This window comes from Cotesia glomerata, linkage group LG5 (assembly GCF_020080835.1).
Source record: "Cotesia glomerata isolate CgM1 linkage group LG5, MPM_Cglom_v2.3, whole genome shotgun sequence".
Lineage (NCBI taxonomy): Eukaryota > Metazoa > Arthropoda > Insecta > Hymenoptera > Braconidae > Cotesia > Cotesia glomerata.
The window spans coordinates 23,313,148-23,339,592 of NC_058162.1; the positions used below are offsets into that span (position 1 = coordinate 23,313,148).

The following is a 26,445-nucleotide window of genomic DNA, read 5'->3' on the forward strand; positions in this document are numbered from 1 at the left end:
TAGAAATTACAATTATTGAAAAGTTTATGACTATCTGACATGAATTAAACTTTTTTTTTTATGTAGAATTAATAGAAATGATGAATTTAGAAATTTGGCTTGAATCAACACCTTGGTAGGTGTGAAAATATTAGATTTTTTGGTATTTCAACAGAGTTTCGTGATGATTCATCTAATTTTTTTATAAAATAATTAATTTAGTAGATTTTCTCACCTATGAAGGTAATTTTGTTTTTAATTTTGATCATACACTGTTAGAAAATTTTTTAAATTATCGAAAAAAATTTATAATTTATGATAGTAATATTACAATATTGTTTTATAAGTTTGGAATCTATTTATAAAATTTACTTTGTATATGTACAGTTTAAATAGAATTCTATTGTATATTTTATAAAATATTGGTAAGATTACAAGACAAAAAGATGTAAAAATCGAGAACTTTGTTAATAGAATTATAAAAAATTAAAATACACTGATAGAAGAATTTTTTTAGTATTTAACGAGCTTTAATAATTGTGAACAGATAATTTTTTGACAATAGGAGATTTAATAAATATTTATTATTAGTTAATAAAATATTCATTAAGTAAATTTATTATAACTGCTAATAAATATTTCCTTACTGTTAATAAATGTACATTTCTTCCCAAGAAATATTTATAGATAGTTAAAAAATTTTTATTTGTATTGAATAAATGAACAAGTTGTTTCCAAATACATGAATTAATTAACTGTTATTAGTAAATTATTTAATAAATAAAATCCATAATTAGTTAATAAATATTTATTAATAATTAGAAAAATTTATTAACAGTTAAAAAATGGTTTATTAAACACAACTTATTATAACTGCTAATAAATATTTATTAATACTTAAAAAATATTTGTTAACTGTTAATAATTATTCAGTAATTTTTAATAATTATTTTTTCAGACCGTTGAATAAAAAGTGGGTTTAAAAATTAAACTTTGACACTTTTTATGCTCCATAACTTCAATAGAAAATTCCATTAAAGAATTATTAATGAATTTTGATTAAAAAAATTAGGAAAAAGGTTGACCCTAAGGGCCATCCCTGCAACTTCCCGCCAATCCTATACCTAAACGCTTGAAATTTCACTTATGACATTTTTGAGCTCTTCGAGCTCATAAATACAATTTGTGTGTTATTTTGAGCTCTCCAAGCTCAAAAAAATAGCTTTTGTATGCTTTTGAGCTCTTCGAGCTCAAAAGTTTGATAGAAGTTTGATAAAACACTATTTTTTGAATTTTCAAATCGCAATAACTTTTGAATGAATGAACCGATTTTCACACAGTTGATGGCATTTGACGCAGTTTTTTAAGTTTTATGAAGAATTTTTAAATTTAAATTGATAGAACCAAAAATTTCGGAGTAATTCCGAAAAAACACTTTTTTCGGTTTTTTTTCGTCAACGATAACTCACGAAAGAATCAACCGATTTTGACCGGACTGTCAGCGATCGACGTGGTTTTTTTATGTTAAGAGCTAATTAGTTTTTTGAATTGATCGGTAAAGCCGTTTAAAAGTTATTCCTAAAAAACTAAATTTGAAAAAAATTTTTTCAGTTTTTGAAGATTTCTCAAAATCTATTGATCTGAATCGGTACAAATAGTTTTCAAAATCTAAGTTTGGTCAAGCCCTTTCGAATGGCACCAACCGCGATCAAATCGGTCAAGCCGTTCAAAAGTTATAAGAAGTTTACATACATCCACACACACACACACACACAATAACCTACATACATACAGACACCATCGCGGGAATAGTCAGGGAAGCTTCCTAGGACCTCGAAACGTCGAGATTCGATGAAAACTCGATTTTCGTAAAACGGGGTGAAAACAATAACTTCCCGATTTTTGAAAATCTTCGATTTTCTTAGCGGGAAGTTAAAAATAGAAGAAATAAAATTAATAATTAAACAATTGTAATAAATTACAGAATTTTTTTAGCGGTGAAAATTATTAGTGTATCGTATCTTTATTGTAAAAATGTATGGGATTATTTGTTTATGAATGATCTTCACATCGCACCGTAAACAATAAGATACTTTCACTCCAAAAAAATTCATCAAATATTAAATATTTCTTAATTAATATACATTTCTTTAAAAAAATATTTATTAATAGTTACAAAATATTTAATAAATAAATAAATTAAAAAATAGGTAATTTTAAACTATCAATAAATATTTCTTAGCTGTTAATAGTTATTCTATTCTTCAAAAGAATATTTATTAGTAATTAAAAAATATTTATTAATACTTAAAAAATTAACAAATTATTTTTAAATTAATGAATTTATAAACAGTTAATAAATTTTTCTATCAGTAGAAAAAAATTACTTTTTTTTTTTAACAGTGTGCAGGTGTTCTAAAAAAAGTACAGTTTTAATATCGTTATATTAACATTTGGAATAATTTAAATTGTATCGAAACTAATAACAATATTTATCTTAAAAGTTATAAAAATAAAAGCTTTTGATAGAGGAGGATCATATGAGATTACAGATGATTGCCAGCGAATGAAATGATGCCGTAAAATTTTAATTTAAAGAGCTAAAGCGATGAGTGTGTTGCTTTCAGAACGATTCAATTTTCGATAATTCCGTTCCCGAGATCGGTCAAGTATCGGAGTGACCGGGAATTAGAGGAGAACAGGACTCGAGAACTAAGACGTATCCGTAGCTGGATGTTGGAAGCAGGATAGCGATAACGCTAAAATGCCAAAAAAAGTATAAAACTTCACGAAGAAATAAAAGGAATGAAGAAGAAGAAGATTCTTCAAGATCGGCATCTCCGAGTCGCACGCTCGGACCGGGATATATTTTGGTTGCAGTCGGGCCATCGTGCGATTCACGAGCCGAGCTTCCTGCCGTTAAAGTTCCCAGAGAGGGTCACAGGTCGCGGGAACCTCCTCCTTTTTTTATTCCTCTTTCTTAACTTCTTCTTATTCTTATTTTCATTCTTATTCTTATTCTCATTCTTATTCTTACTTTACTCTTATACTGGACGTTCTCCTCCTCTTCATCTGCCAAGACTTACTCGGTACCTTTCTCTCTTCGCACCGACAACCTTCGAGGCGCCCACCCAGCCCCAGAATATTGCCCCAGGGCAGCTTATTCCGAACAAACTCAAATTTTTACCAAACTGTCTCTTCTTTTCATTCTTCCTTGCTATTTGTCGTCGAATTCTTTCCGAAGAAAACAACCCTGCAATAATTAAGAAAATTTATTAGAAAGCAATTGATATAATTTCAAATCTATTAAAAGATTTAATTAAAAAAAAACCTTATCTACACTAAGAATAATTTATTAATTGTTAATAAATTGATGTATTTAGAAAAAATTTGTTAATTTATTAAATATAACCAAATATTTTCTAACTATAGACAAATATTTTTTTTTAAGAAAAGTACATTCACTTTTATTTCTAGCCTCTACAACTAGTGTTAAAAAGAATATAACCAAGGTCTGAAAGAAGAAACAGACTTTAATTCACTAATCAATATCTGGTTAGAAAAGAAAATATATTTTTAATATTTTTTCATGAGATGCAATAAATATTTTAGATAATTCACTTATCGAAAAATTCATTGTTAATTAATATTTACTAGCAATCTTACAGTCACTATGTGACTGCTGAGACTTGTGAACTATAAATAAATGAAATTTTGCTTTATTAAATTATGACTTTTGTTAAATTACACTGTACTTTCTTAACTATTGACATTTATAAAAATATGAGCTCATCCCGATATTACACTCATCAAGAGCTTTCATTTGAGTACCCACATGCATTTTGATATATTTTTCATATATTCATATATATATAAATATATAAAACATATGGAAAAATTGATGTGGGTACTCAAATGAAAGGTCTCGATGAGTGTAATGTCGAGGTGAGCTTATATCTTTAAAAATGTCAATAGTTTACAAGATAGCAAAGTCAGTTCTTAATTATTGATGTTTTTAAAGATGTAAGCTTATTGCGATGTTACACTCATCGAGACCTTTCATTTGAGTACCCACATGGCATTTTTTATATATTTTATAAATATGGTATTTGTGAAATATATAAATATATAAAATATATGAAAAATTGATGTGGGTACTCAAAGGAAAGGTCTTGATGAGTGTAATGTCGGAATGAGCTTATATCTTTAAAAATGTCAATATTTTACAAAATACAAGGTCGTTTCTTAATTATGTTAAATTGCACTGTACTTTCTAAACTATTAATGTTTTTAAAGAAATAAGCTCATTCCGATGTTACACTCATCAAGAACTTTCATTTGAGTACCTACATGCATTTTTATATATTTTTCATATATTAATATATATAAATATATAAAATATATGAAAAATTGATGTGGGTACTCAAATGAAAGGTCTCGATGAGTGTAACATCGGGATGAGCTTATATCTTTAAAAATGTTAATATTTCACAAGATAAAAGGTCATTTCTTAATTATGTTTCTAGAAATAAAGAATTTTCGAATGCAGCCTAAATTTTATTTTATTTATTTATTTATTTGGTTTAAATGCCAAGGCAGCAAGCCGAATGGCAAAATTTACAAATATTTAAATATAAATACTTATCATAATAAATTGACTATCGGTGAGAATGAAATAAAACCTTGAAAAGATACAAATTCAAGTCAATACCTTTGCAATGACCCTAAATTACACCAAAAAAACCGATTTTATCATGTGACTATCGTGGAAACAAAATTTTTCTTATTCTCTTAATAATATAGATTAAATTAACTAATATTAAAAAATCATTCACTACCAGTTAATAAAGCTTGTTAAATACAAACAAATTTTTCTTTCGGTGTTGCCAATGAAAAATATCCCAGAAATAAATTTTTCCATCAATTAAATTTTATTAAAAATATGATATTACCTATTTTTATAATTACACATCAACTTTCATCAATAATAATCATAAAAATGATTAATCATCCTGATTAAATAAAATGATTAATTTTATAATCCTTTTTAATCCTGTCAAATCATCTAAGTAATTTTAAATCATATCTTCTATGAGCATTTAATACTGTGAAATCATTATGAAAAGTTAGCCGACATCTCAAAATTTTTTATTGAAAAAATTTCAATTAAACAATTTAAAAAAAAATTTCATATGTGAAAAACTTGAAAAACTATAAGTGCAATTTTTTATAAATATCTTTTTAGTTGTAATTTATTTAATGAAAAAAAATTAAAAATTTTTAGACCTTCTAACTTCACTGTTATAAATCATTTCTAATAATTTTGTTTAATAAAGGAATGTAAATTAATCCCCCACAATAAATGTTAATCAAAAATAAATTCCTTCAATCCAACAAAATCTTATAAAATCCAAACAAATCCTTGGCTCGTATCGTTGAGCACGCGGTACCCAACAATTACGCTGGCAAAGGGCGAATTCCGATTGGCCGGGTGCTTTACGCGGGAATTGAGGAGGCCAATCCTCCGATGTAGTGTTATATGCTCTTCTCTGGGCCTGTCTTTCTTCCTCCTCTTGACAGCAAACCGCCTTGTACGTCGTTCCCGAGCATCTTCGGCTTTCTCTCATCTAGGGATCTCTCACTGGCAACGAAACCTTGAGTTCCGACATCCAGTGATCCCTCAGCTTTAGTCTAGTCTTCGCTGCCTTCCTGCATCTACGGTCCTCCGCGAATTACCGAGTGTAGTTATCCTTTAAAAAAACTTTATAATTAATATTCTATCACTTAAATTTACAATCAATAATATTATATTAAAAATATTTAAAATCAACCCAGTTAAGTTGATTAATTTTACCAAAAATTAGTCTTTGATACCACAATGTGATTCAGTGCTTGTTAATTGTTGGTGATAATCCTTAAAATAATGGAAATTGATAAAAAGGTGGTTCTCGTAAATCTTAACATGCTCTGACATTATCGCGTAGCTCAAGTGCGTTTAATCTTGCCCCAGGATAATCTCTTTACTATTGAACCAACCACGGGGCGGTTCTTTTCCGGCCTAGCAGGTAATTCATCAGTAGAGTGTCTTGTGTTCAATCGGGTTTATCGCGAATGGTTATCCTGCAACAGTTAAATATTTTGAAAAATTATTGAAAGTTAAATTATATATTAGGTGGTTTTTATCTTTCATAAATATATATTCCTTTTTATTTATGGATTACTTAATTAATAGATGTGGTACTTTGATAAGCGGTAATTAATTGTTATTTAAAATCAACAGTTGGTGTTATTAAAACATTTATATTTTTTAAAAATATAATTTAGTACCTATTAATTTTAGTTTGATTTTTAATTAAGAAATTTTTAGTTAACTTAAACATTTTTTCAAAGTTTATTTTTTACATTCCATAAATAATTAATTTTTTTTTTATTGTTCTACTTACCATAATTATCACTTTTTTCAATTAAATGTATATTCTTCACATCTTGAGAAAGAATCAATGAAAGTAGCAAACAATAGTATCATTGTATGATACTTTTGTTCAAGCAAATATTTTTCTCATTAGCAAAAAATGTTTCTTCTTCCGTATTTATCTAAGTGCTACTTAGTTTTTTTTCTTGATAAATATGTATTTTATGTTTAAAAACAGTTTTAGAATAATAAAGCTAGCCGACATTTTTTATTTTCTTTGTTTATTAAATTGGAACTAAAATAATTTTTTTTGAGATTATTCTTACAATTTTTCAAATTTTTTACAAAAAAATTTAATTTAAAAATTCCATATGAGAAAAGTATAACAAATTATTAATGAACATTTTTAGAAGCATTTTTTTACTGTAATTGATATATTATAAAATTAAAAAAAATTGATAACACTAAATTTAATTTTTTGATTTTTTTTCAATAATTAAATTAGAACGAAAAAATATTTTTTTAAAATTGCACTTACAGTTTTTCAAATTTTTTACAAATGAAATTTTTTTTTAATTTTTTTGTAATAACTTTTTTTTAGTAAAAAAAATTTTAAAAGTCGGCTAACTTAATTTTTATCACAGTTTTTTATAAAATTTCTTCTTACTTAAAATTTCTATATTTATGAATATATTATTGTGAATTTTTGTCCAATTACAGAAAATTTGGAATAAATAAGATTTTTAATAAATTATTCTATAAATACATAAAATAGTTTCTGTTTACTAACTTTACAATTTTTTTTTTTAATTTTTCAATTTTTAATGAATCCAGTGAAATAATTGCTATACATAAATTGAGGTTATGTCTAATTATCATGGCAAAAAAGTCGCCATACCTAGTAAGGGAAAATCTGAAAATGTTTAAATTAAATTAAAGAAGTTGATTAAATACTAAAAAAGTATTTTTAAAAAATTTATTTATTTTTCTTTTAATTTCTTCATGTGAAACTTTTCATAATACTGAAGTCAGCTATATAATAACTGTCAATTTTTTTTATTTTTATAAAAAATCAATTACAATAAAAAAAATACTTTTAAAAATTTTCACTAGTATTTTTTTTTAATTTTTGCACGTGGAATTTCTTTACTGAATTTTTTTTCAGAACAAATTCATTGATGCTATAAAATTAAAAAACAATTATTTCTAATGTCTATCATCTTCATCAGAGTCACAATTTATAAAAAAAAATAATACTAGCGCCATATCAAAATATGACCGTGAAATTGACAAACATTAGAAATTTTTTATAATTTTATAACGATGAAATTATTATGAAAAAAGTGATACTAAAGCTAACAACTGTCAATTTTTTTTATTTTTATAAAAAATCAATAACAATAAAAAAAATGCTTCTAAAAATTTGCATTAATAATTTTTTTTACTTTTCACATAAATGGAATTTTTTTATTAAATTTTTTTCATAGTAATTTCATTATATACTAAAAAGTTATAAAAAAATTTCTAATGTCTGTTAACTTTAGTCAATTGAAAAAAAATTTAATAAAACAATTCCCTTTTTCTTCTTTTTAAAAGTATTTTTTTTAATGTGATAGATTTATTAAAAAAATTAAAAAAAAAATTGACGTTGTCAGCTACACGGAAAAAAGAAAAATAGAAAAATTACATTATATAATGTAACGTGGCGAATAATTTCAGATTGTAATTATTACAGATTTTATAAGAATTACATTGTAAAATGTAAATATGACATTGAAAGTTCTAAAAATTAACATTCAAAGTTTGAATTTAGAAAAATATTATTTCGAACTGTGATTTTTCTAGTTTTGAATACGATGGGACACTTATTATTATTTATAATTTAATTTTTCGAGTTTTTTTTTTCCGGGTAACTTCAGTATCATTATAAAAATTTATTTATACCCGCAACTAAATCGACTTAGTTAACTTCGTGCAAATAACTATTAATATTAATTACAAACATTAATTTTAAACTATTGAATTAAATGATGTAAATTTACTAATTAAAAATTCTAATAAGGCCTTGTGGTGTGTTTAAAATTTTCCAAGCTTGTTTTAATCAAATGATACATGCCTATGATCTGTAGCTTGCCAGAGTAAAATTATTAGGCCATAAACTCCTTAACGGTGATGGCAAACTATTATATCTTCTTTTTTCTTATAAATAGTAAATAGTTTAATGTGAATTATTTATTTTCAGGAGACTTGAAGCGACGACAGTGGAACGTCGATGAGGATATTAGAAACGAGGAAACGGAGCAAGTAAACCTTGAAGAGGATAACGACTCTCCCAAGGTATTAAGACAACTATTTCCGAGAGTTAAATCCCTCAGTGGAGGTTTTCTTCCTTTTAAATATAAAAGTTGAGACGAGGTGTTTTGCTAACATATAATTCCACTATAATAATTATTTCTTACGAGGATATAATTAACTTTTATCCTTTGTTTGGGTTTTTACTGTCTGGCTCTCATGAGAGGTAAATGTTGCAGTAAAGGTTTACCTTTTACCGATAAAATGTATTTAATAGTACAATTATTGTTAGTCGAGACATACTTGAGGTTAGTATTGCATTTACTTAAACATAAAACATTATCGGTTCTAGGAGGATGCCTGTACGTTGCAGGAGGTGGACTTGGTGGCGAATTGTCCGCTGTTACGAGTGACACCCTCGCGTACGCCCTCGCCGGCACCAAGTTATCTGTCGTCAAGTTACAAGAGCATGGGCCAACGTCCCAGCACACTTTTGCGCCCTAAAATATCCTTGACTTGGGTACTTCGCGGACAACAGCACCAACACAATGAAGTTAACAATACCGCGAGCATTCAGGACTCTCAGATTATTCGCAAGAGCAAAGATAGGTCGTCTAGAAGGAGTGTCAAGAGTATCAAGAGCATCAAGACCAAGGAAAGTACCGAGATTATTGATCGGGATAAACATGAACGCTGCAATGTCTTGCAAGAGATTGATAAGATTGTAAGACATGAAAAGGTATTAAATATTATGAAAATTAAGTTAGTCGACATTTAAAAATTTTTAGAATAATACGAAAAAATCACAGGTAGTTGGAATTAATAAAAATGACAAATTAAACAATCATGTTATTGTTATTATTGCGACGTTTCGACTCTTTATTGAGTCTTCATCAGGCTCTGAAAAATATATACATAAATTTATAAAAATAATCCAATTCTATTATGTTCTATTACAGATATTATAACAACTATAAAATCTGTTAGGAGTAAGGTCTTGAGTATAGACAAAAGTCTCACTAATATAATCCACAGATTCGGTAGAATCTGGCGCCAAGTTCCGTTCAAATCCGTTGTAAACGGAGCGCCAGACTACCGAGTGTGTTTACTGTAAGCAGAACGGTATTTCGAGGTTGCAAAATTTTATTTAATTCTACGGTACTTCTTGTTCCTAAATTTTATATTATAACAGTAATTCATACTTTATTTTACTGATACCAATTAATTATATTCAATTATGACAATTAATCTACTTGAAATTATTAAATTTTATCAGCACAAACTATAGCAAGCTCAAAAATTTCGATCCTGACTTTTTTTCGATGTAAAAAGTGACATGCCACAGACTAAGTAATTCGACAATGCATGGTAATCCTTCAATAGATGGGAAACTACAGTTAAAAAAATAAATTTCACAGCTTGCATCTACACCCGCCAGGGTGCGCTGCAATTATTTTTACATAAACTGTAGCTTCAAGGGGATAGTTTGCTATAAAAAATGCAGCCAACTTGAGATTTAAGTTGGTACCAATTGCAAATTTTTATTATAATTACAAAAAATACTGAAATCCGAACAAAAACAGTTTCACTGTAAAAAAATCGCGCCAAGTCCACGTTCATAAGACTATTAAGAAAAAAAAAATTTTTTTTTTCTTTACAAAAAGATATAAAATAGAAAAATTAAAAAATCCAAGTAACCGATATGATTGTATATGATTTTCGGAAATTAAAAAAAATTTTGTTGTAAATTTAAAAATTAAGAAAAAAATTTTGGAACGTACTTGGTGTGCGTCATTGTGTATTTCAATTTTTTTAAAGTCCTAGTAAATAGATTTTACGAATTTCATGAAATGTAAAATATTTTGCAACCACGCACACTAAATACGTTCCAAAATTTTTTTCTTAATTTTTAAATTTACAACAAAATTTTTTTTAATTTCCGAAAATCATATACAATCATATCGGTTACTTGGATTTTTTAATTTTTCTATTTTATATCTTTTTGTAAAGAAAAAAAAAATTTTTTTTTTTCTTAATAGTCTTATGAACGTGGACTTGGCGCGATTTTTTTACAGTGATACTGTTTTTGTTCGGTTTGTATTAATACAAGTAAAAATTTAGAGTATCAATTTCGGGTATTGTCGGAAAACTTCGTCAAAATGCTTTAAACGGCAAAACATTTGGTGCCTCCTGTGAGGTATGAACTCACGACCCCTGCACGGATTGATTCGAGCAGGGTGTTAGTTACCGTCGTATTGGCAGTGCCGTTTAGAGCATCCTCCATAAACGATGGTGCATCCGGGTTCTCTTGGTCATTAGAAGAGAGCTCATCTGAAGAAGAGAGCTCATCTGATGACCAAGAGAACCCGGATGCACCATCGTTTATGGAGAATGCTCTAAACGGCACTGCCAATACGACGATGACTAACACCTTGCTCTAATCAATCCGTGCAGGGGTCGTGAGTTCATACCTCACAGGAGGCACCAAATGTTTTGTCGGAAAGTACTCAATTAGAGTAATTCCGTAATTTTTTCTTAAGTTTAAATTTTAAATTGAGTTAAAGTTAGGTTATTATTTTAGAAATAATTACACTCGGTGTAGAGGGAACATAAATAATAATTTATTGCCCCAAGAGGAGAAAAACCCCAGTAAATGCTGAGGAAAAAACTCCTCGAAGATGTACAGAGTAGGTGTGAATGTGTTATGTATGTTTATGAATAAATATTGTATGTATATCTGATAATTGTGTGTAAGAACACAATAGGGGTGAGCTCAACCGCCTTTTAGAAATGCTGGTGTAGGAACCAGTTAAAATTGCTGGTGTAGGAACCAGTTATAATTGACACTAGTATATGAACTAGATAATGATAGATTTATTAGATAATTATTCAAAATGTAAATGATGATGATTTAATTTCACTGAAGACGCTTTTAATTAACCCTTCAGTACCCTCGCTATGAGAATTTTTCTCACGCAACAACATCCGGAGACACGATAGTGTCTCGCGCCAAGTACACGTCCAATATATGGCGTGAGACAACGTGTCTCTATTCTCTCATCATATGTCAACATAACCTCCTCACATATTTAGCTCTATATTTTTTTATTATTGCTAAGACACTAACACTTGACATCATTGTTAATAAGTTTCTTTTTACCAATTATGCATATATTACAAAAAATTATTGGATCTTAACAATTATTTAATATATCGCCAGTTTGAAAACTTTTGCTTGCGCCTGTTTTCGACTCTACGAGAGATTTTACAAATTTAGGGCGAATTTTCTTATTTCCAAGTTGGCACAACTTAACCCTGTTATTCTACCATGTAGTTAATATACTAAGTACTGAACTTAGCGCCGATATAAGTAGTTGGTCTTTAGTTTAACATTTCAATATATGACAGTAGGTGGAGCCACAAAATCATTACCGCTATATTTTAGATGTCACATTGGTTAGTCACGCGCGTCATTTAAAGTATTGTAGTAATTTTGTTTGTAATTAAATTATTACAAAAATTCATGCATAAAGAATCAGCTGAATTACTTGAGAAGTACATATTTGGAATTTTAAAATATTTATAAAATATTTGATTATGTCACTTAATATACTCTTTACAAAAAAAAGATATATCGCACAAAAAACAGTTTCACTGTAAACCGCCGCGCCAAGTACACGTCCAACTATTGTTACAAACTATAATAATTCAATTTTTACAAAAAACTATTGAATCGAAAAAAAAAACGAAGTACAAAAAATTTTTTAGATTAAAAAAACATTAAAGACAGTAAATACTAAGGAAAAAAATTTAGTGTACTTGGTGTGCTATACAATTCACACTACAAGTATCAATTTTAAAAACTGTGGATAATGAAAGTATTCGAATGATGCTCACCAAATTCATTAAATTTTTTTCCTTAATATTTACTGTCTTTAATGTTTTTTTAATCTAAAAAATTTTTTGTACTTCGTTTTTTTTTTTCGATTCAATAGTTTTTTGTAAAAATTGAATTATTATAGTTTGTAACAATAGTTGGACGTGTACTTGGCGCGGCGGTTTACAGTGAAACTGTTTTTTGTGGGATTCAACTTATAGGATGTCGCTGCAGTGCAAGTGAGACACTAAAAAGAACGTGGGTACTGAAGGGTTAAAATGGCTGCTCCGATGTGTCTTTGTCTTAAGAAAGGTTTACATTTTTCCTCTCTCTCGCCCTCTATTGGACAAACGAAAGTATCTCTGTCATACTTGTACAACAAATGGAATCTTAAAACGCATTTTATGCATAAATAAATGAAAATTTCCCAAAAAAGCGCTTCGCTCTTCGATAGATAATTTAATTATCTATCGAAGAGCGAAGCGTTTTTTTTCGAAATTTTATCACATACATGAGAAAAACACGTTTGAAAATCAACTATAAACCGCTCTTAAAGACGCAATTGACGAACGCGATGGCGTTATTAATTAATTTATTCCCGAGTTTATTAATTTAATTCTCAGTAATATTTATTAAATCTCAAGTATTAGTTAATCAGAATATGAATAAATAACGTGATTAATTATTATTAGTGAGTAGACAGCAATAAATCTTTAGTTTAAGAGCGGTTTATAGTTGATTTTCAAACGTGTTTTTCTCATGTATGTGATAAAATTTCGAAAAAAAAACGCTTCGCTCTTCGATAGATAATTAAATTATCTATCGAAGAGGGAAGCGCTTTTTTGGAAAATTTTCATTTATTTATGCATAAAATGCGTTTTAAGATTCCATTTGTTGTACAAGTATGACAGAGATACTTTCGTTTGTCCAATAGAGGGCGAGAGAGAGGAAAAATGTAAACCCTTCTTAATTAAAATGAATATTAATAATATCTTGACGTGAAAAAAGGGCTCGTATTGCTACTATTGTTTTTGTACAACCGAACTGCGACCAAACCACGCTGACTCGTGCCGGCCGGCTTCTCCCTCATTTGTTATTTGCGCATGAGCGGCAACCATAATTTTGACGAAGTTTTCCGATAATACCATAAATTGATACTCAAAATTGCACGCCTCATAGCGCGAAGCGCGTGAGGTTGTGCTTTATACTCGACTCGTCAAGTTCAAGCAATTTTGTGATCTTTAAATGCCTCTATCACAAGCATACTACACTTATACAATGATATAAGTAGATGTACACCGAAAAAACACTTAAATTAAACCATCTTTTACTTTCTAAAATCATTTTAAGTTGCTATTTTGAAAAAAAAAACGTTTTGAAAAAAATTTTACGTGGACGTCCGGATGTCACCCCATTTTGGATGTACCAACGATTACTCCCGAATAAATTGATATTTTAAGACCGGACCTTTTTTATTAGTTTAAGAATTCGATGAACTGGGTCCGTATTTCATATCAGTGGCCTAGTTTGCGTATTTTTTTTTTAATTGAATTTTTATTAAAATTCACTACGATACAACCGTACAAAGCCAAACGAACTTTTCTTATTTGTCACGTAAAAACTATGGCACCACTTGATCAAGCTAGATTTTTTTAGACTGCGTGCGCATATGACAAGAAAAAAGGGCGCCGATGTTTAAAAAAAAAATAAAAAATACTCTGTAAGAAATTACTTAATTATAATTTTTTTTTTTTTTTAATCAATTACACAATTAATTGTTTTCTTAAAAAATGAATGAGCGTTATGAGGCGTGCACTTTTGGATTTTCCAAACTTTTTTTACTTGTATTAATACAAATTATATTAGTGAGACTTTTGTCTATACTCAAGACCTTACTCCAAACAAAATCTTACCATAACTAGTACATGAAAGTAATCAAACAAATAATGTATGTGAAAAAATTGTTTATCTGAGAACACATTCTATTTTTCCTTTTTTTGTAAATAATTAAATAAATATGTAAAATAAAATTGGTAACGTCACAAACCAAAATAAAACTCGTGAATAATAAAAAACAACAGAAATAAAACATGCGTTTTTACTACGACAGTCATGATTGTTTAATTTGTCATTTATTAATTCCAACTACATGTGATTTTTTCGTATTTTGTGATTTTGGATGCGATAAAAAATGGAAATTTTTAGAATTTTTTTTATTGACAAAATTATTACAAAATAATAAAAAAAAATTTTCATTTGTAAAAAACTTGAAAAACTATAAGTGCAATTTCTAAAAAATATTTTTTTGTTATTATTTAATAAATGAAAAAATATCAAAAAATTAAAAACGTCGGCTAACTTTAGTATTATTTAAATATTTTAATCATACTGAATTCAAAAGACATCTATTAATTTTAAAAATTTTTATAACAATTAAATTATAATGAAAAAAATCCCACATGTACACGGAAAGAACAAGATTACACTGGATAACATTCCAGATTATCCTCAGTGACTCTAGTGAAAAGAAATTTCAGATAGTAGAAGAAATGTAAGACGTCTTCTAATTTCAGTATCATTTATTTTATTATTTTTAAGGTGTCAAAGTTAATCGCTGCTCGTATATTTAAATTGTAAAATTTTAATACTGTCAACATCTATTTTTTGACAATTTTTAAGAATTTTTTATCTATAAATTCTTGTAAAAAAGTTTTTGCGTATAGAAATTATAAAAAACTATTAATTAAAAATCAGATGTCTGTTGGATTTTAGTTCAGTAAAATTTTAGGTTATTTTACAATTCAATTCCAATATTTTGGTTACTTATTATTTTATTTTTAAATATTATTAAAATAATTATGTATTTCCTCATTTCTGTCTATTTTATAAGTCTGAATTCAAAAATTAGCATTTTTAATTTATCAAAATACACAAATAAATCCAAATTTTATAGTAAAAAGTTTGTATTGAAGAAAATGGAGTACAAAGTTCAACAAAATGGCGACCTGCGCGCGCATAATAATGAAGTAACCTATTTATAATTCTAAACTGTTGATAATAAGTAATTATTTATAAAAGATTGTTTATTTGATTAAAAAAAAATTCTAAAATACAATTCCGAAATTTAACAACCAAATTCAGTAAAACAAAATATCACTTTAAATATTTATTCCTAAAACTTTGAATAAAAAAAAATTGAATTGTTAATATTTCAATAACATGCAGCGATTAAACTTTTTCGATCCAAAAAACAAAAACACTAATTTACAAAATTCCAATTTCAGCCAGCGAAAGAACTGAACAAGCAACCAGAAACCCTAGTAAGCAGTAAAGCTGACCAAAAACAAGACTCAAAAGATCCATCTGAGACGGATAAAGTGAAACGCGCTGTATCAGAGCCATTTTTAGCATTAAAAGAATCAGCGACGCGTGAAAAACATCACCGCCATCGAAGAACCAAAAGAAATCACAACCCGCGACCACCAACGAGATTTGGTTACGAGATCGCTGATCTCGATTCCTTTCTTACAAAGGCGTCAATAGAGCGTCCGGCAAACATTCCAGTTGTTTTGTCATTTCCTACGACGTTGTACCAGACTCAAGGTGGGGGTCAAGACGAGATAGCATTGCCTCTAGGCACCGTGGTCAATGCGGTTTTCAAGAACCAAGCCTGGCTGTACGTCCAGACACCTCATGGCCAGGAAGGCTACGTAGGGTACGCAGCGTGCCTTCCTCTGGGCATCCTGCCTCAACCCACATGTGGCCCCTGCTGGGAAGACTCTACTGACGTGTTCCCCAGGCCCATCGGGAACATGACTGACACTGAGAAGCTCAGAGACACCAGGTCCGAATGTGGAGTCCGTGAACGCTCCTCCAGGGTGCGTCGTGGCCATCGCGACGCAGTTTCTGCCTGCGGAGAACGCAGTGTTGACAGGTTGTATCTTCGAGCTGCTGCCAACGCCAGGACCAAGGGCTCTAGGCAGACTCTTCTGGTCATCCGAAGCGACTACGAGGGCCGAGGAAGTAATTCCATCAGTGTTTCCAAGGGCGATGTCGTTGCTTTGCTCAGCGATCATGTCCAAGGATGGTTCTGGGTCAGGTCTAGAGACAGTAGGGAAGGTTTTATTCCTGCTGTAATTGCTGGCCATGGATTCTTGTGATTTATTACTACACTGATAGAAAGTTAGCTTGACTTTAGAAAAATAATTTTATAATAAGGAAAAGCAATAAATTTTTTAAGTCAAGAAAAAAAATTCTTGAGCGAAGATAAAATTTTTGGTTTAAAAAAAATTTATTGACTCAAAAATGTTTTTTTCTTGGCCCAAGAAATTTATTGTTTTCATTGTAGTATACAGAAAAAAAATTTTTTTTGGTGTCACGTTAAATGATCCCTGCAATTTAATACCACGACAACTGATCCCTAAAATTATAGTCAATATGATCCCACCGTGAGGTTCAGAGGGGTAAAAAGTACAGGGATAAAAGTATGAGAATATGTAAAGTTATCAGTGAATATAAGCGCGATAAATTAATGGCATATGGTCGTGACCTAGTTTATAATATTATCAATTAATTTCGCGTATTTATTTATTTGTATATTGTATATAAAAATATTGTTCAAAAGTTTCATGTGTAAAAGAAAATATGAAATAAAATCAAATATGTATCGTAATAATTTTATGTGTTGGTCTACTGTCGAATAAACACACACAAAATTCATGAAAAAAGGCACAACACGTTAACAAGCTTATGTGTTGGTCTACTGTCAAATAAATACACATAAAATTCATGATAAAAGGGCAAAACACGGTGGGTGGGATCAGTTGTCAGTGGGAATAGTAGTCGCGGTATCAGATGTCGTGGTATTAAATTCCCGGGATCAATACAAAAATTTATATGCTTAAAACAAGTAAAATAATATATTAAGTCGGTAATATCTTGAACCAACGTTACCGTCTATTTTAATTCAAGAGAAAGAAATTCTTGGGCGAAGTTGTATACATCTCATTTTAAAACAACCAAGTTTTTTGATTCGAAAATCAAATTTTAAGTCAAAAGAATTGAAGTACTCAAAACAAGAATGACATTTTGAAGAAAAAGTTTTTCTTGAATCAAGTCATTTTTTTATCAGTGAATAAATTTCTTGAGTCAAGAAAAAAAATTTTTGAGCAAAGATAAAATTCTTGGTTTAAAAAAAAAATTTATTAACTAAAAAATTTTTTTTCTTATCCCAAGAAATTTATTGTTTTACATTGTAGTACACAGAAAAAGAAATTTTCTTGAATCAAGTAAATAATTTTGAATAATTTCATTTTCTTGATTTAAGTAGAAAATTCTTAAACTAAAAAATTTTTCTTGATTTAAGTAAATTTAACTTAATTAAAGAATTTTCCGTCTTGATCCAAAACAATGAAACTTAAAAATATTTTCTTAGTTCAAGAATTTTTGTCTTGAGTCAAGCTAACCTTTCTATCAATGTATGTAATTTGTAAATAAATTTATGATTATCTATTCTATAAAAACTAATTCACTAAAAAAATTTATTTAATTATTAATTTATTTAAATGTTAAATATCAATATTATAAACAAGTAAATAAACGTTTTAACTATAAAAAAAAAAAAATTGTTACTAAATTCTAACCTAAAGTTCAATTTTCTACGTCGTATCTATTCTTCTTCCGACAATTACGCGCTCTGGGTCGGTAAGTCGGCATGAAAGGTAAATACGAAGTCCACTTCCATTTCCTGAGAAGCGTCATGCCGACCGGAAAGTCAAAAGTATTTGGAATGTATTCGCCGTCTGTTTTATCATCAGCTTCATCAAAGTTGAGCGCCATTTCGTTGGCCCAAGCGTCTAACCCTCTTTCTTCGCTGGTTCCAGGAATAATATTGTCCAGGAAACAACCGACGAACCCGCCGACAAGGATGGTGGTACTGAGGAGGACAGTAATTACTCCGTCGGCTATTTCGTTCCCTGTTTTTATCACATCAGAGTTCTGGATCATCCACTTGGACAGAACTAGCGGGAAGAATATTGAAAATCCTAGAATGTACAAGTTCCTGGCGGAGTTTAGGTTAATGTACTGCAGCGCTGACAACCCGAAGGCAGCGATCATCCCGAACATCACGCAGAAAATTCCTCCGACGATCGGCTCGGGAATAATAATGAAAACAGCGCCGAATTTGCTGATCAATCCTTGCAGAACCATCAGCACGCATGCCCACTGGATTACTCGCCTGCTTCCGACTTTGGTGACGCCGATGGTTCCGACGTTTTCTCCAAATGTGTTGGTTCCGTTCCCGCTGCCCCAGAGACCTGCCAGAACTGTTCCCAGACCTTCAATGGCGATTCCGCGGTTTATTGCGTGGACTGGCGGAGGCGGCGCTCCGCACATTCTTGAAGTTGTCGGGTAGTAACTAATGGACTCCACCGTGCATGCTAGCACGCCTGCCAACATCCCCAGCACTCCCGACAAGCTTACTGTTGGGGTTCCCCACTGTCCTGGGTACGGAACTCGGAACCAAGGAGAGTCTTCGATTATCTTCAGCTTGGTGTCCGTTCGCCCTGGGTGTCCCACTGGAAGGTGATTTGTGATTGTCAGGATACCACAAATTGCCCACATTACTACGATTGTCAGCAGTACTGGGAACAATTTGAACAAGGCGAACCAGATAACCTTAAAGCCTTCGCTCTTTCGGTATACTATCAGTGGCACTGATACGTTTACTAGCAGTTGAGAGTAGACTGTTAGCATGATTATTGTCCTGGAATATTTTTAAAGGTTGTTTATTTTTATTTTATATTTTTAAAAATAAAATAAATCAAACTAAAAAATATAAAATGATTTTTTTTTTAAATTATTTAAAGTAATTCAAAATTGTAAAAGTGCAAATAAAGTGCACGAAACGTCGCTAAATAATAAAGTGTCTTCTAAAGCGTTTTATTAAGACCCTACATCCTCTTAACTTTGATTAATTATGTAATTCAAAATTATTTTATATTTATTAGTTTTGTATGATACTAAAGTTAGCCGGCATTAAACAATTTTTTATTTTTTTCAGAAATTAAATTACAAGTAAAAAAATATTTGAAAAAAATTGCACAGGTTATTTTTCAAATTTTCTACATGGGAAAATTTTTCTTTTAATTTTTTTGTAATAATTTTTTCAATGAGAAAAATTATTCAAGTTTTATATATTGGCTAATTTAATTCTCAAGAAGTTATAATAGACCAAGAAAGTCAATAATACTAAAGTTAGCCGACTGAAAATAAATATTTTCATCTTTTCCTGTAAAACTGATGAATAAGTCTTAAAAACTTATCTTTGGGAAAGTTCCTAATTTCAAGGAAAATTTAATTTTTCATGAGTTTTTTCAGAGAATTATTTCCACAAGGGTTCCTACAAGAAGTTTTAATAACTCTTCTGACAGAGTTCCAAATCTTGCAAAAAATCTGATTTTTTTAAGTCGAATGAAGAGTTTTTCTGACAATAAGAATTTTTCTGACTTTTTAAGAAAATAAAAAACTTCATGAACTATTAATTATTATTCGTACTTATTGAAATTTTTTCACAGTTATTTCAGAGAAATTTTTCCACAAGAGACGTCTTTAATTTTTAGATTTCTTTTCATTAAGAGCCGGTCTCTATGATTGCAGCTTTTCATTTTTCTTCTAAACACAGAAGATTTCCGAAAAAAACGCTCTGCTAAGTAATAGATTTTTTAATTATCTATTTTATATCAGAGCGTTTTTTTCCAAATTCTCATTTGTTTAAGAGCCCTGACGGATCCAAAGTGCGGTAGAGTATGACACCGTAAATTACGGAGATTTTACGGCAAAGTACCGTGATTGTACAGTAATTTACCGTTATTGTACGGTAATATACCGTGATTGTACGGTAAAATACCGTAATTGTTAGTAAAATACTATAATTATCCGGTAAAAAAAGTACTGTTTTTGTACGCTAAAGTACCATAATTGTACGGTAATGTACCGTAATTGTACGGTAACTTATCATTAAAATAAGGTATATTTGACGGTAGGTTACCATTGAAATACGGTAGTGCGGAAAGTTCAGAAGTATATATTCTACCGTTTTTTCACCGTACGCTACCGTAATTGTACCGTAATTTTATCGTTCTATACCGTATTTTACCGTTCTTTACTGTACGTTACGGTGTTTTACGGTTACTACCTTGCAAGTAGAATGCTACTGTAATCTACGGTGGCCATACGGTATATCGACCGTATTTTTACCGTATAATACCGTAATTCTACGGTATTTCAGATCCTCCAGGGAGAGAAACATAAAACTGCAATTAGCTTTATCATCACGAGTGCAACAAGGATAGTACCGTTTCTCGCCGTGAGTGCGACACGAGAAAAAGATGGGATCGGATCTTAATTAAATTAAAACAAAAAAATATTTTTTAAAAATTGCACTTAAGTACAGTTTTTTATAAATAAAATTTTTTTTTATTTTTTTGTAATAATTTTTCAATAAAAAAAATTTTTTTAATCTTTAATGTCGGCTACTTAATTTTCATAAAAAGTCAACATTTTTATGTAATGCTTCGGTGTGTTAAAAAATGCATTGTTGCAACATTAGATGCAATTTTTTTAAAAATGTTTTTTAATAGTTATTTATTTGTTGTAAAAATCACAAAAGTGACAGAGATGTCGGCTAACTTCAGTTTCACGTCAAGTTAATAAAACAAAGTGTTTTAATAATAATAACTTTTCTAACCAAATTTTTGTTATATTGTTTTATATAACTACTTATTATAATTACAATAATTATTTTTTAAAAATTAATCCTTACCCAGCAGCAATACCCCAATGTTGAGAAGCTGCAGCAGCAGCATTCTCAAACAGCGACAGCCCAACCAGAGAAACAGTAGGTACAATTGTCAAGGGAGTGATGAACTTCAACAAGTACCCGACAATTCCTCCGAATCCGATGATCACTTGGAACAGCGCTGAGACTGCAATTGCTCCAGATAGCTCTCTCATGCGGACCTGCCAAAGCTCCGTCCTGTTTTCTGAGCTCATTTTGCTCAGCTCTTCCTCTGGAGGACACTTCCACTGTGGAAGACTCAGAATCGCCAATGTAGGAACTAGGAAGGATATAGTTCCGCCTTGGACCAGCGGAAGTCTGCAGCCGAACGTAGTCTGGATCATTGTCACCAGACCGGTGACGAATATCATCGTCGAGATTATGTAACTCCTGGACGGGTCGTCCTCTGCCATGCAAAGCGCTGGAGTCAGAATGAAGGGAATTGACACAATTGCTCCGATCATTGTAAGATAATGCTGAAATATTTCATTTTGTTATTAATTAATATCTAAAATTTTTTAATGATAATTTTTTGTGTTTTAGGATCATTCATGTTCAATTAATGAAAATTTAAATATTGTATAAAGTATAAGAATATTTTTTTTCGCATATTTTTTTGAGTCTGAGCCCATAACCTGTTTTGTTGATATAATGGAAAACCGTAAGTAAATTTTTAACAATTAGGTATCAAAATTGTGAATTAAAATTAATTTAGCATGTATTTAATAATTGTAAGAATTTTATAACAAATAAATTATGATAAAAAAAAATTGACATTCAGAAATTTTAAAAAATAAAAAATGCAATTTTTTAAAAATGATTTTTTGGGACAAATTTTTTTTTTAAATAAAATTAAAAAATTGTTAAGCAACTACTAACTTTAATGTCATAAATTGTGATTCTTAGGACCAGTTTTTTGATCCAGGATAAAATTTTATCCAGAATAAATTATTGTCAGTATATCTTCACTTATGAACTATACAAAAAAAAAAATAAATATATCTTTATAAAATAAATTATTTCAGGATTTGATAAAATTGTATCTTTGATTGAAAAACTAGCTCTTAGTATAAAAGTTTTTTTAGACTTATGTTGATGTGTTACATTTTCTTTTTTTCTTTTAATTTAACTTCTGGATAATTGATTAGATGTAATGATCAGATGTCTTCACTGATTTTTGTTCATAAAAAGTCAAAAAATTAAATTAGTGGAATTTTATTTATTTTCATTTTATTCTTCATTTCAATGAATTTATGAATATAATTTGAAGAACTATGAATTATAAATTTTTCTATTATATTTGTTCAATTTCAAAATTATCTTATCCTCTCTAAACCATCCATGGAAGGTCAGAATTCACAAATTTTTTCTAAAAATCAGAAAAATATTTAATCATGCCCTAGCGGTTTTGTAAATGCCGAAAAAATGTCGCAATTATAGTATTAATGCGGTATTTTTTCAGCATTTTTTCGGTTGTTTTGGTCAGTTTTTTTATCGAAAAATTACGGAACATTTACCGTAAAAATGCGATACATTTACGCTGAAAATGCGGCATATTTACGGTAATAAGGCGGTAAAATGACTGTATTAAAACCATATTTAAAAAATGGTGTCAAATTAAATAACGCTCGGACTGGGATTCGAACCCAGAACCTCCTGGGGACATGTCGGCTACTCTACCATTTGAGCTACCCGGTCTATACCATATTGTTTTTTTGCTTATTCTATATACATTAAGCCACACCGTCCATCTTACGATAAGCATATTTAAAATTAAATAATATAATTATATATGTGAAACAATATAACTTTTCGATTTTAGAAAATTTGCAATTTTCTAAGTGAGAAATTAAAAATTGAAATTAAAATTAGAATATATTTACTTAACATATGTATTATTTTATATTAATTATCGCTAAATACCTAATTAAAAAATAATATTCTACATATTTTTTATTCAAAAACAGTATTTGTTTTTGCAAAGTAGCGATGGAGAATAAAAAGCAAAATTTGAAATTTTTCATTTTATTCATTTCTAACATAGAAGTGAACTAAAAATAAAACTAAATCTTTAATAATTGTCCATTATGTCAGAAAATATTCGGCAAAATTACTGTATTATTACGGTAATTATTTGGAATTTTTTGGGTAAAATTTGGGCATTAATGCGGTAATTGTATAGTATATTTTTGGTAACTGTACAGCATAAGTGCAGTATACATACTGGATAACTACAGTATAAAAACTGGCCAAAACAACTATAGTTTAACCGCATTATTACCGAATTATAACGGTAAATATACGGCATGAGCATAAATGCCGAAAAATTACGGTATTTTTACGGCATTATCAAAACCGCGAGGGTGATATGGTGATGCTTTTTTTTACATAATTTATCCAGTTTTTCATACTCTTGAAGGAAAAAAAATAGTATGGTACTCTAGAAATTAATTTTTGAATAATATCAGTGAAAAATAAAACAATTAGGGATTTTTTTTTTACTTTTAAACTCCAAATAAAGAATATTTAAACTTTTTATAAATAATTTATAAATGAAGAATAAGATGAAAAAAATCTTATTCTTCACAATGAAGAATAAGATAAAATAAAAATATTTTTGATAGCTCAATTTCTTATATTATCAAATTCTTTCGTTTATACTTCAGACCTGGGCCCATAACCTGTTTTTAATTAGTAATGGAAGACAATAAGTAAATTTTTAATAATAATAAATCAAAATTTAGATTTAAAGTAAGTTTTTTCAGACTTGATCTGAAATTTTCATATTTTTTTCAGATTATTTTTACCTGGAGCGCCATAAAAAGACAGAGATACCAAGGAGGCGCGTCATCGATCCCATAAGTGAGTCCCGTGGGTCTCTCGGGTTTTTCTTTCTTCCGAGGATTATCAGTGTTGTCCATTGACTGAAAGATAAAAATTACTTATGAAGTACTTACTTGTGTTACTATCGGTAATTACTCAGCCTTGAATTCCTTAGATAAAAAACATGAAATAGACTAATGATGTTTTGTGTACTGTTAAATTAATATTCATCAGTTCTCGCAATTATTTCGATAGAATTATAGAATAAATTTATTGTAATAATTTTTTCCAACGATACTAAACAATTATATTACATAATTGGAGTAAAAAATGATTAAGAAAATGTAACTTTGAAATAATTACCGAGAACCTTGAATATTAAACTGATAATGAACTTGAATTTATTGTATCGATTATTGGAATCGTGATTTATTACACTCACCACATCAGATAGCTCCATATTTTAATTTTTAATTAACTAATTAAAATTTAATAATCTGCGTCAATTTATTTGATCTCGGCAATTGACTCAATGGAAAATAGACAGTTAGATATATATATATATATATATATATATATATATATATATATATATATATATATATATATAAATTATACTCAGAAGTATTTAGAATTAATGCCAACACTTGATATGTATTTTTGTTGCAGAAATATAATAACGCGTCGTCAGCTTGGATACAATTTCTTCATATCAGATCATACCTAAGAGAAAGAAAAAAAAAGTATACTGTACTACTTTTGGGAATAAAAAAAGAGCTCATAATTAATGTGCTTACTCACAGGCAGTAAATCACTAAATGTTGATCCAAATGAGAAGTGTTTATCTTGAAAATTATCAGTTTTAGCACTTATATTATTTTAGGGTCTATTTATAGAGCTTTGTAATATTTGACTTGGTAGTTTGAATGTTATTAACAGTTTCGAAATGAAAGCACTAATGTAAATAGTAAATAACTTATTATTACGTTAGTGATTACGGACACCACTTAGCGCGCGCGCTTAAATAACTTTTGACAGTGAGTTTAAATTCCCCCGCTCAAGGTCACTGCGCGCTATCTGACGGAAAATTTTTCAAGTTAAGGGTATTTTCAAAATTTTTATTTATACAATTACTTACGTCATAAATAAATTTTAAAATAAAAAAAATTAAGTTTCTGAAAAAAAAAATATGACTAGCTATTACGGAAACTTTAGTATAGTTCATTAAAAATTTTTTTAAAAAAAGTAATAAAAAATAATAAAATTTTAGAAGATAAGGTAAAAGATCCATTTATTGACACTTTTTTATGAAAATCTAAATAAATTGTATAATTTAATTAAATTTTTATAAAAATCTAAATAAAAATAAGGTGAAAGACCCAATTATTGACACTGGTCTAGTTATTGACACTTACAATTTTATTTTAATTGAAAAAAAAAAACATTTCAACTCTAATAAATTAATAAATATAATTTTTGAATTATAAATTTCAAGATAATTGTTTTTTTAATTAGAATAAAATTGCAAGTGTCAAGCAAAACTAGGACATTGTCAATAATTGGGTCTTTTACCTTATATTTGGTAAGGACGAATTTTTCAAACTGTTTTTTTTTTTAAGTTTTTTCCTGTGTTAATATAAGAGAAATAAAATAATATTTATCTGGTTTTAATAAAAAAATATTGTTTGAGAAATTGATTCTAAAAAATGGCTGATTTGTAAAAAATTAAATTAAAAATATTTTTTTTTTTAAACAAATTGTATACTAGAAAAAATTAAAAATTAAATAATATTAGAAATATTTTAAGAACTTGGTATAACTTTAATGCAATTTATGAATAAATTAAAAATATTGTCTGGAACTTTTTCATCATAAGCAAAAGAATTTATTTTAAAAAATTTTCAATTGTAATTGTTAATTTTTAATTGATTTTATATAAGTAAATGTATTATTTTACGATTAAAAATTTTTTAAATTGTAATATTTATGTTAAATTTTAACATTAACTTTAAAAATAATAATAATAGCAATTATAATTATAATAAATCAATTGTATTTTATAATTTCTTTAATCCTAAGTCTTTTTGTAATTTTGACAAATACAATTTTATTTTTTAATTTATTAAAATAATTTTACGGAAAACAAAACTTGAAAAATCGACATTAAAAAAAATTTTTTTTTTCTATTTCAAATATTAGAACTTAAGTGTAATAATACTAAAG

The 26,445-nt window shown here is 28.7% G+C and overlaps 2 protein-coding genes across 5 annotated transcripts in view; one reads left to right on the top strand and one right to left on the bottom strand.

Annotated features, from left to right (window-relative positions):
- The window catches only part of LOC123265635, a 73,416-nt gene extending 56,594 nt beyond the window's left edge, over positions 1-16,822 (top strand). Inside the window, exons 1-4 of one of the 2 annotated variants that reach the window (XM_044729458.1) lie at positions 5,593-6,044; positions 8,634-8,728; positions 9,036-9,422; positions 15,845-16,822. In XM_044729458.1, coding sequence (XP_044585393.1) covers positions 9,153-9,422; positions 15,845-16,720 — 1,146 coding nt within the window. In that variant the 5' untranslated portion in view covers positions 5,593-6,044; positions 8,634-8,728; positions 9,036-9,152 and the 3' untranslated portion in view covers positions 16,721-16,822. Of the gene's footprint in view, positions 1-5,592; positions 6,045-8,633; positions 8,729-9,035; positions 9,423-15,844 lie in introns of those variants that run through there. The other variant, XM_044729457.1, reaches the window with a different exon arrangement.
- Positions 1,900-25,276, bottom strand: LOC123265628 (solute carrier family 23 member 2). 3 transcript variants are annotated; one of them, XM_044729445.1, is made up of 7 exons: positions 25,024-25,276; positions 24,832-24,945; positions 24,665-24,781; positions 24,207-24,323; positions 21,385-21,875; positions 18,186-19,326; positions 1,900-1,919 (listed from the first exon to the last, which is right to left on the bottom strand). In XM_044729445.1, exons 3-6 carry the CDS (start codon positions 24,680-24,682, stop codon positions 18,210-18,212), a joined length of 1,743 nt encoding a protein of 580 aa, XP_044585380.1. In that variant the 5' UTR covers positions 24,683-24,781; positions 24,832-24,945; positions 25,024-25,276; the 3' UTR covers positions 1,900-1,919; positions 18,186-18,209. The 3 variants fall into 3 exon arrangements, with proteins under 3 accessions (XP_044585380.1, XP_044585381.1, XP_044585379.1); XM_044729446.1 differs by lacking the exon at positions 1,900-1,919 and adding an exon at positions 16,575-16,661 and having other exon boundaries at positions 18,203-19,326; XM_044729444.1 differs by lacking the exon at positions 1,900-1,919 and having other exon boundaries at positions 18,100-19,326.
- Positions 25,277-26,445: the final 1,169 nt, after the last annotated feature.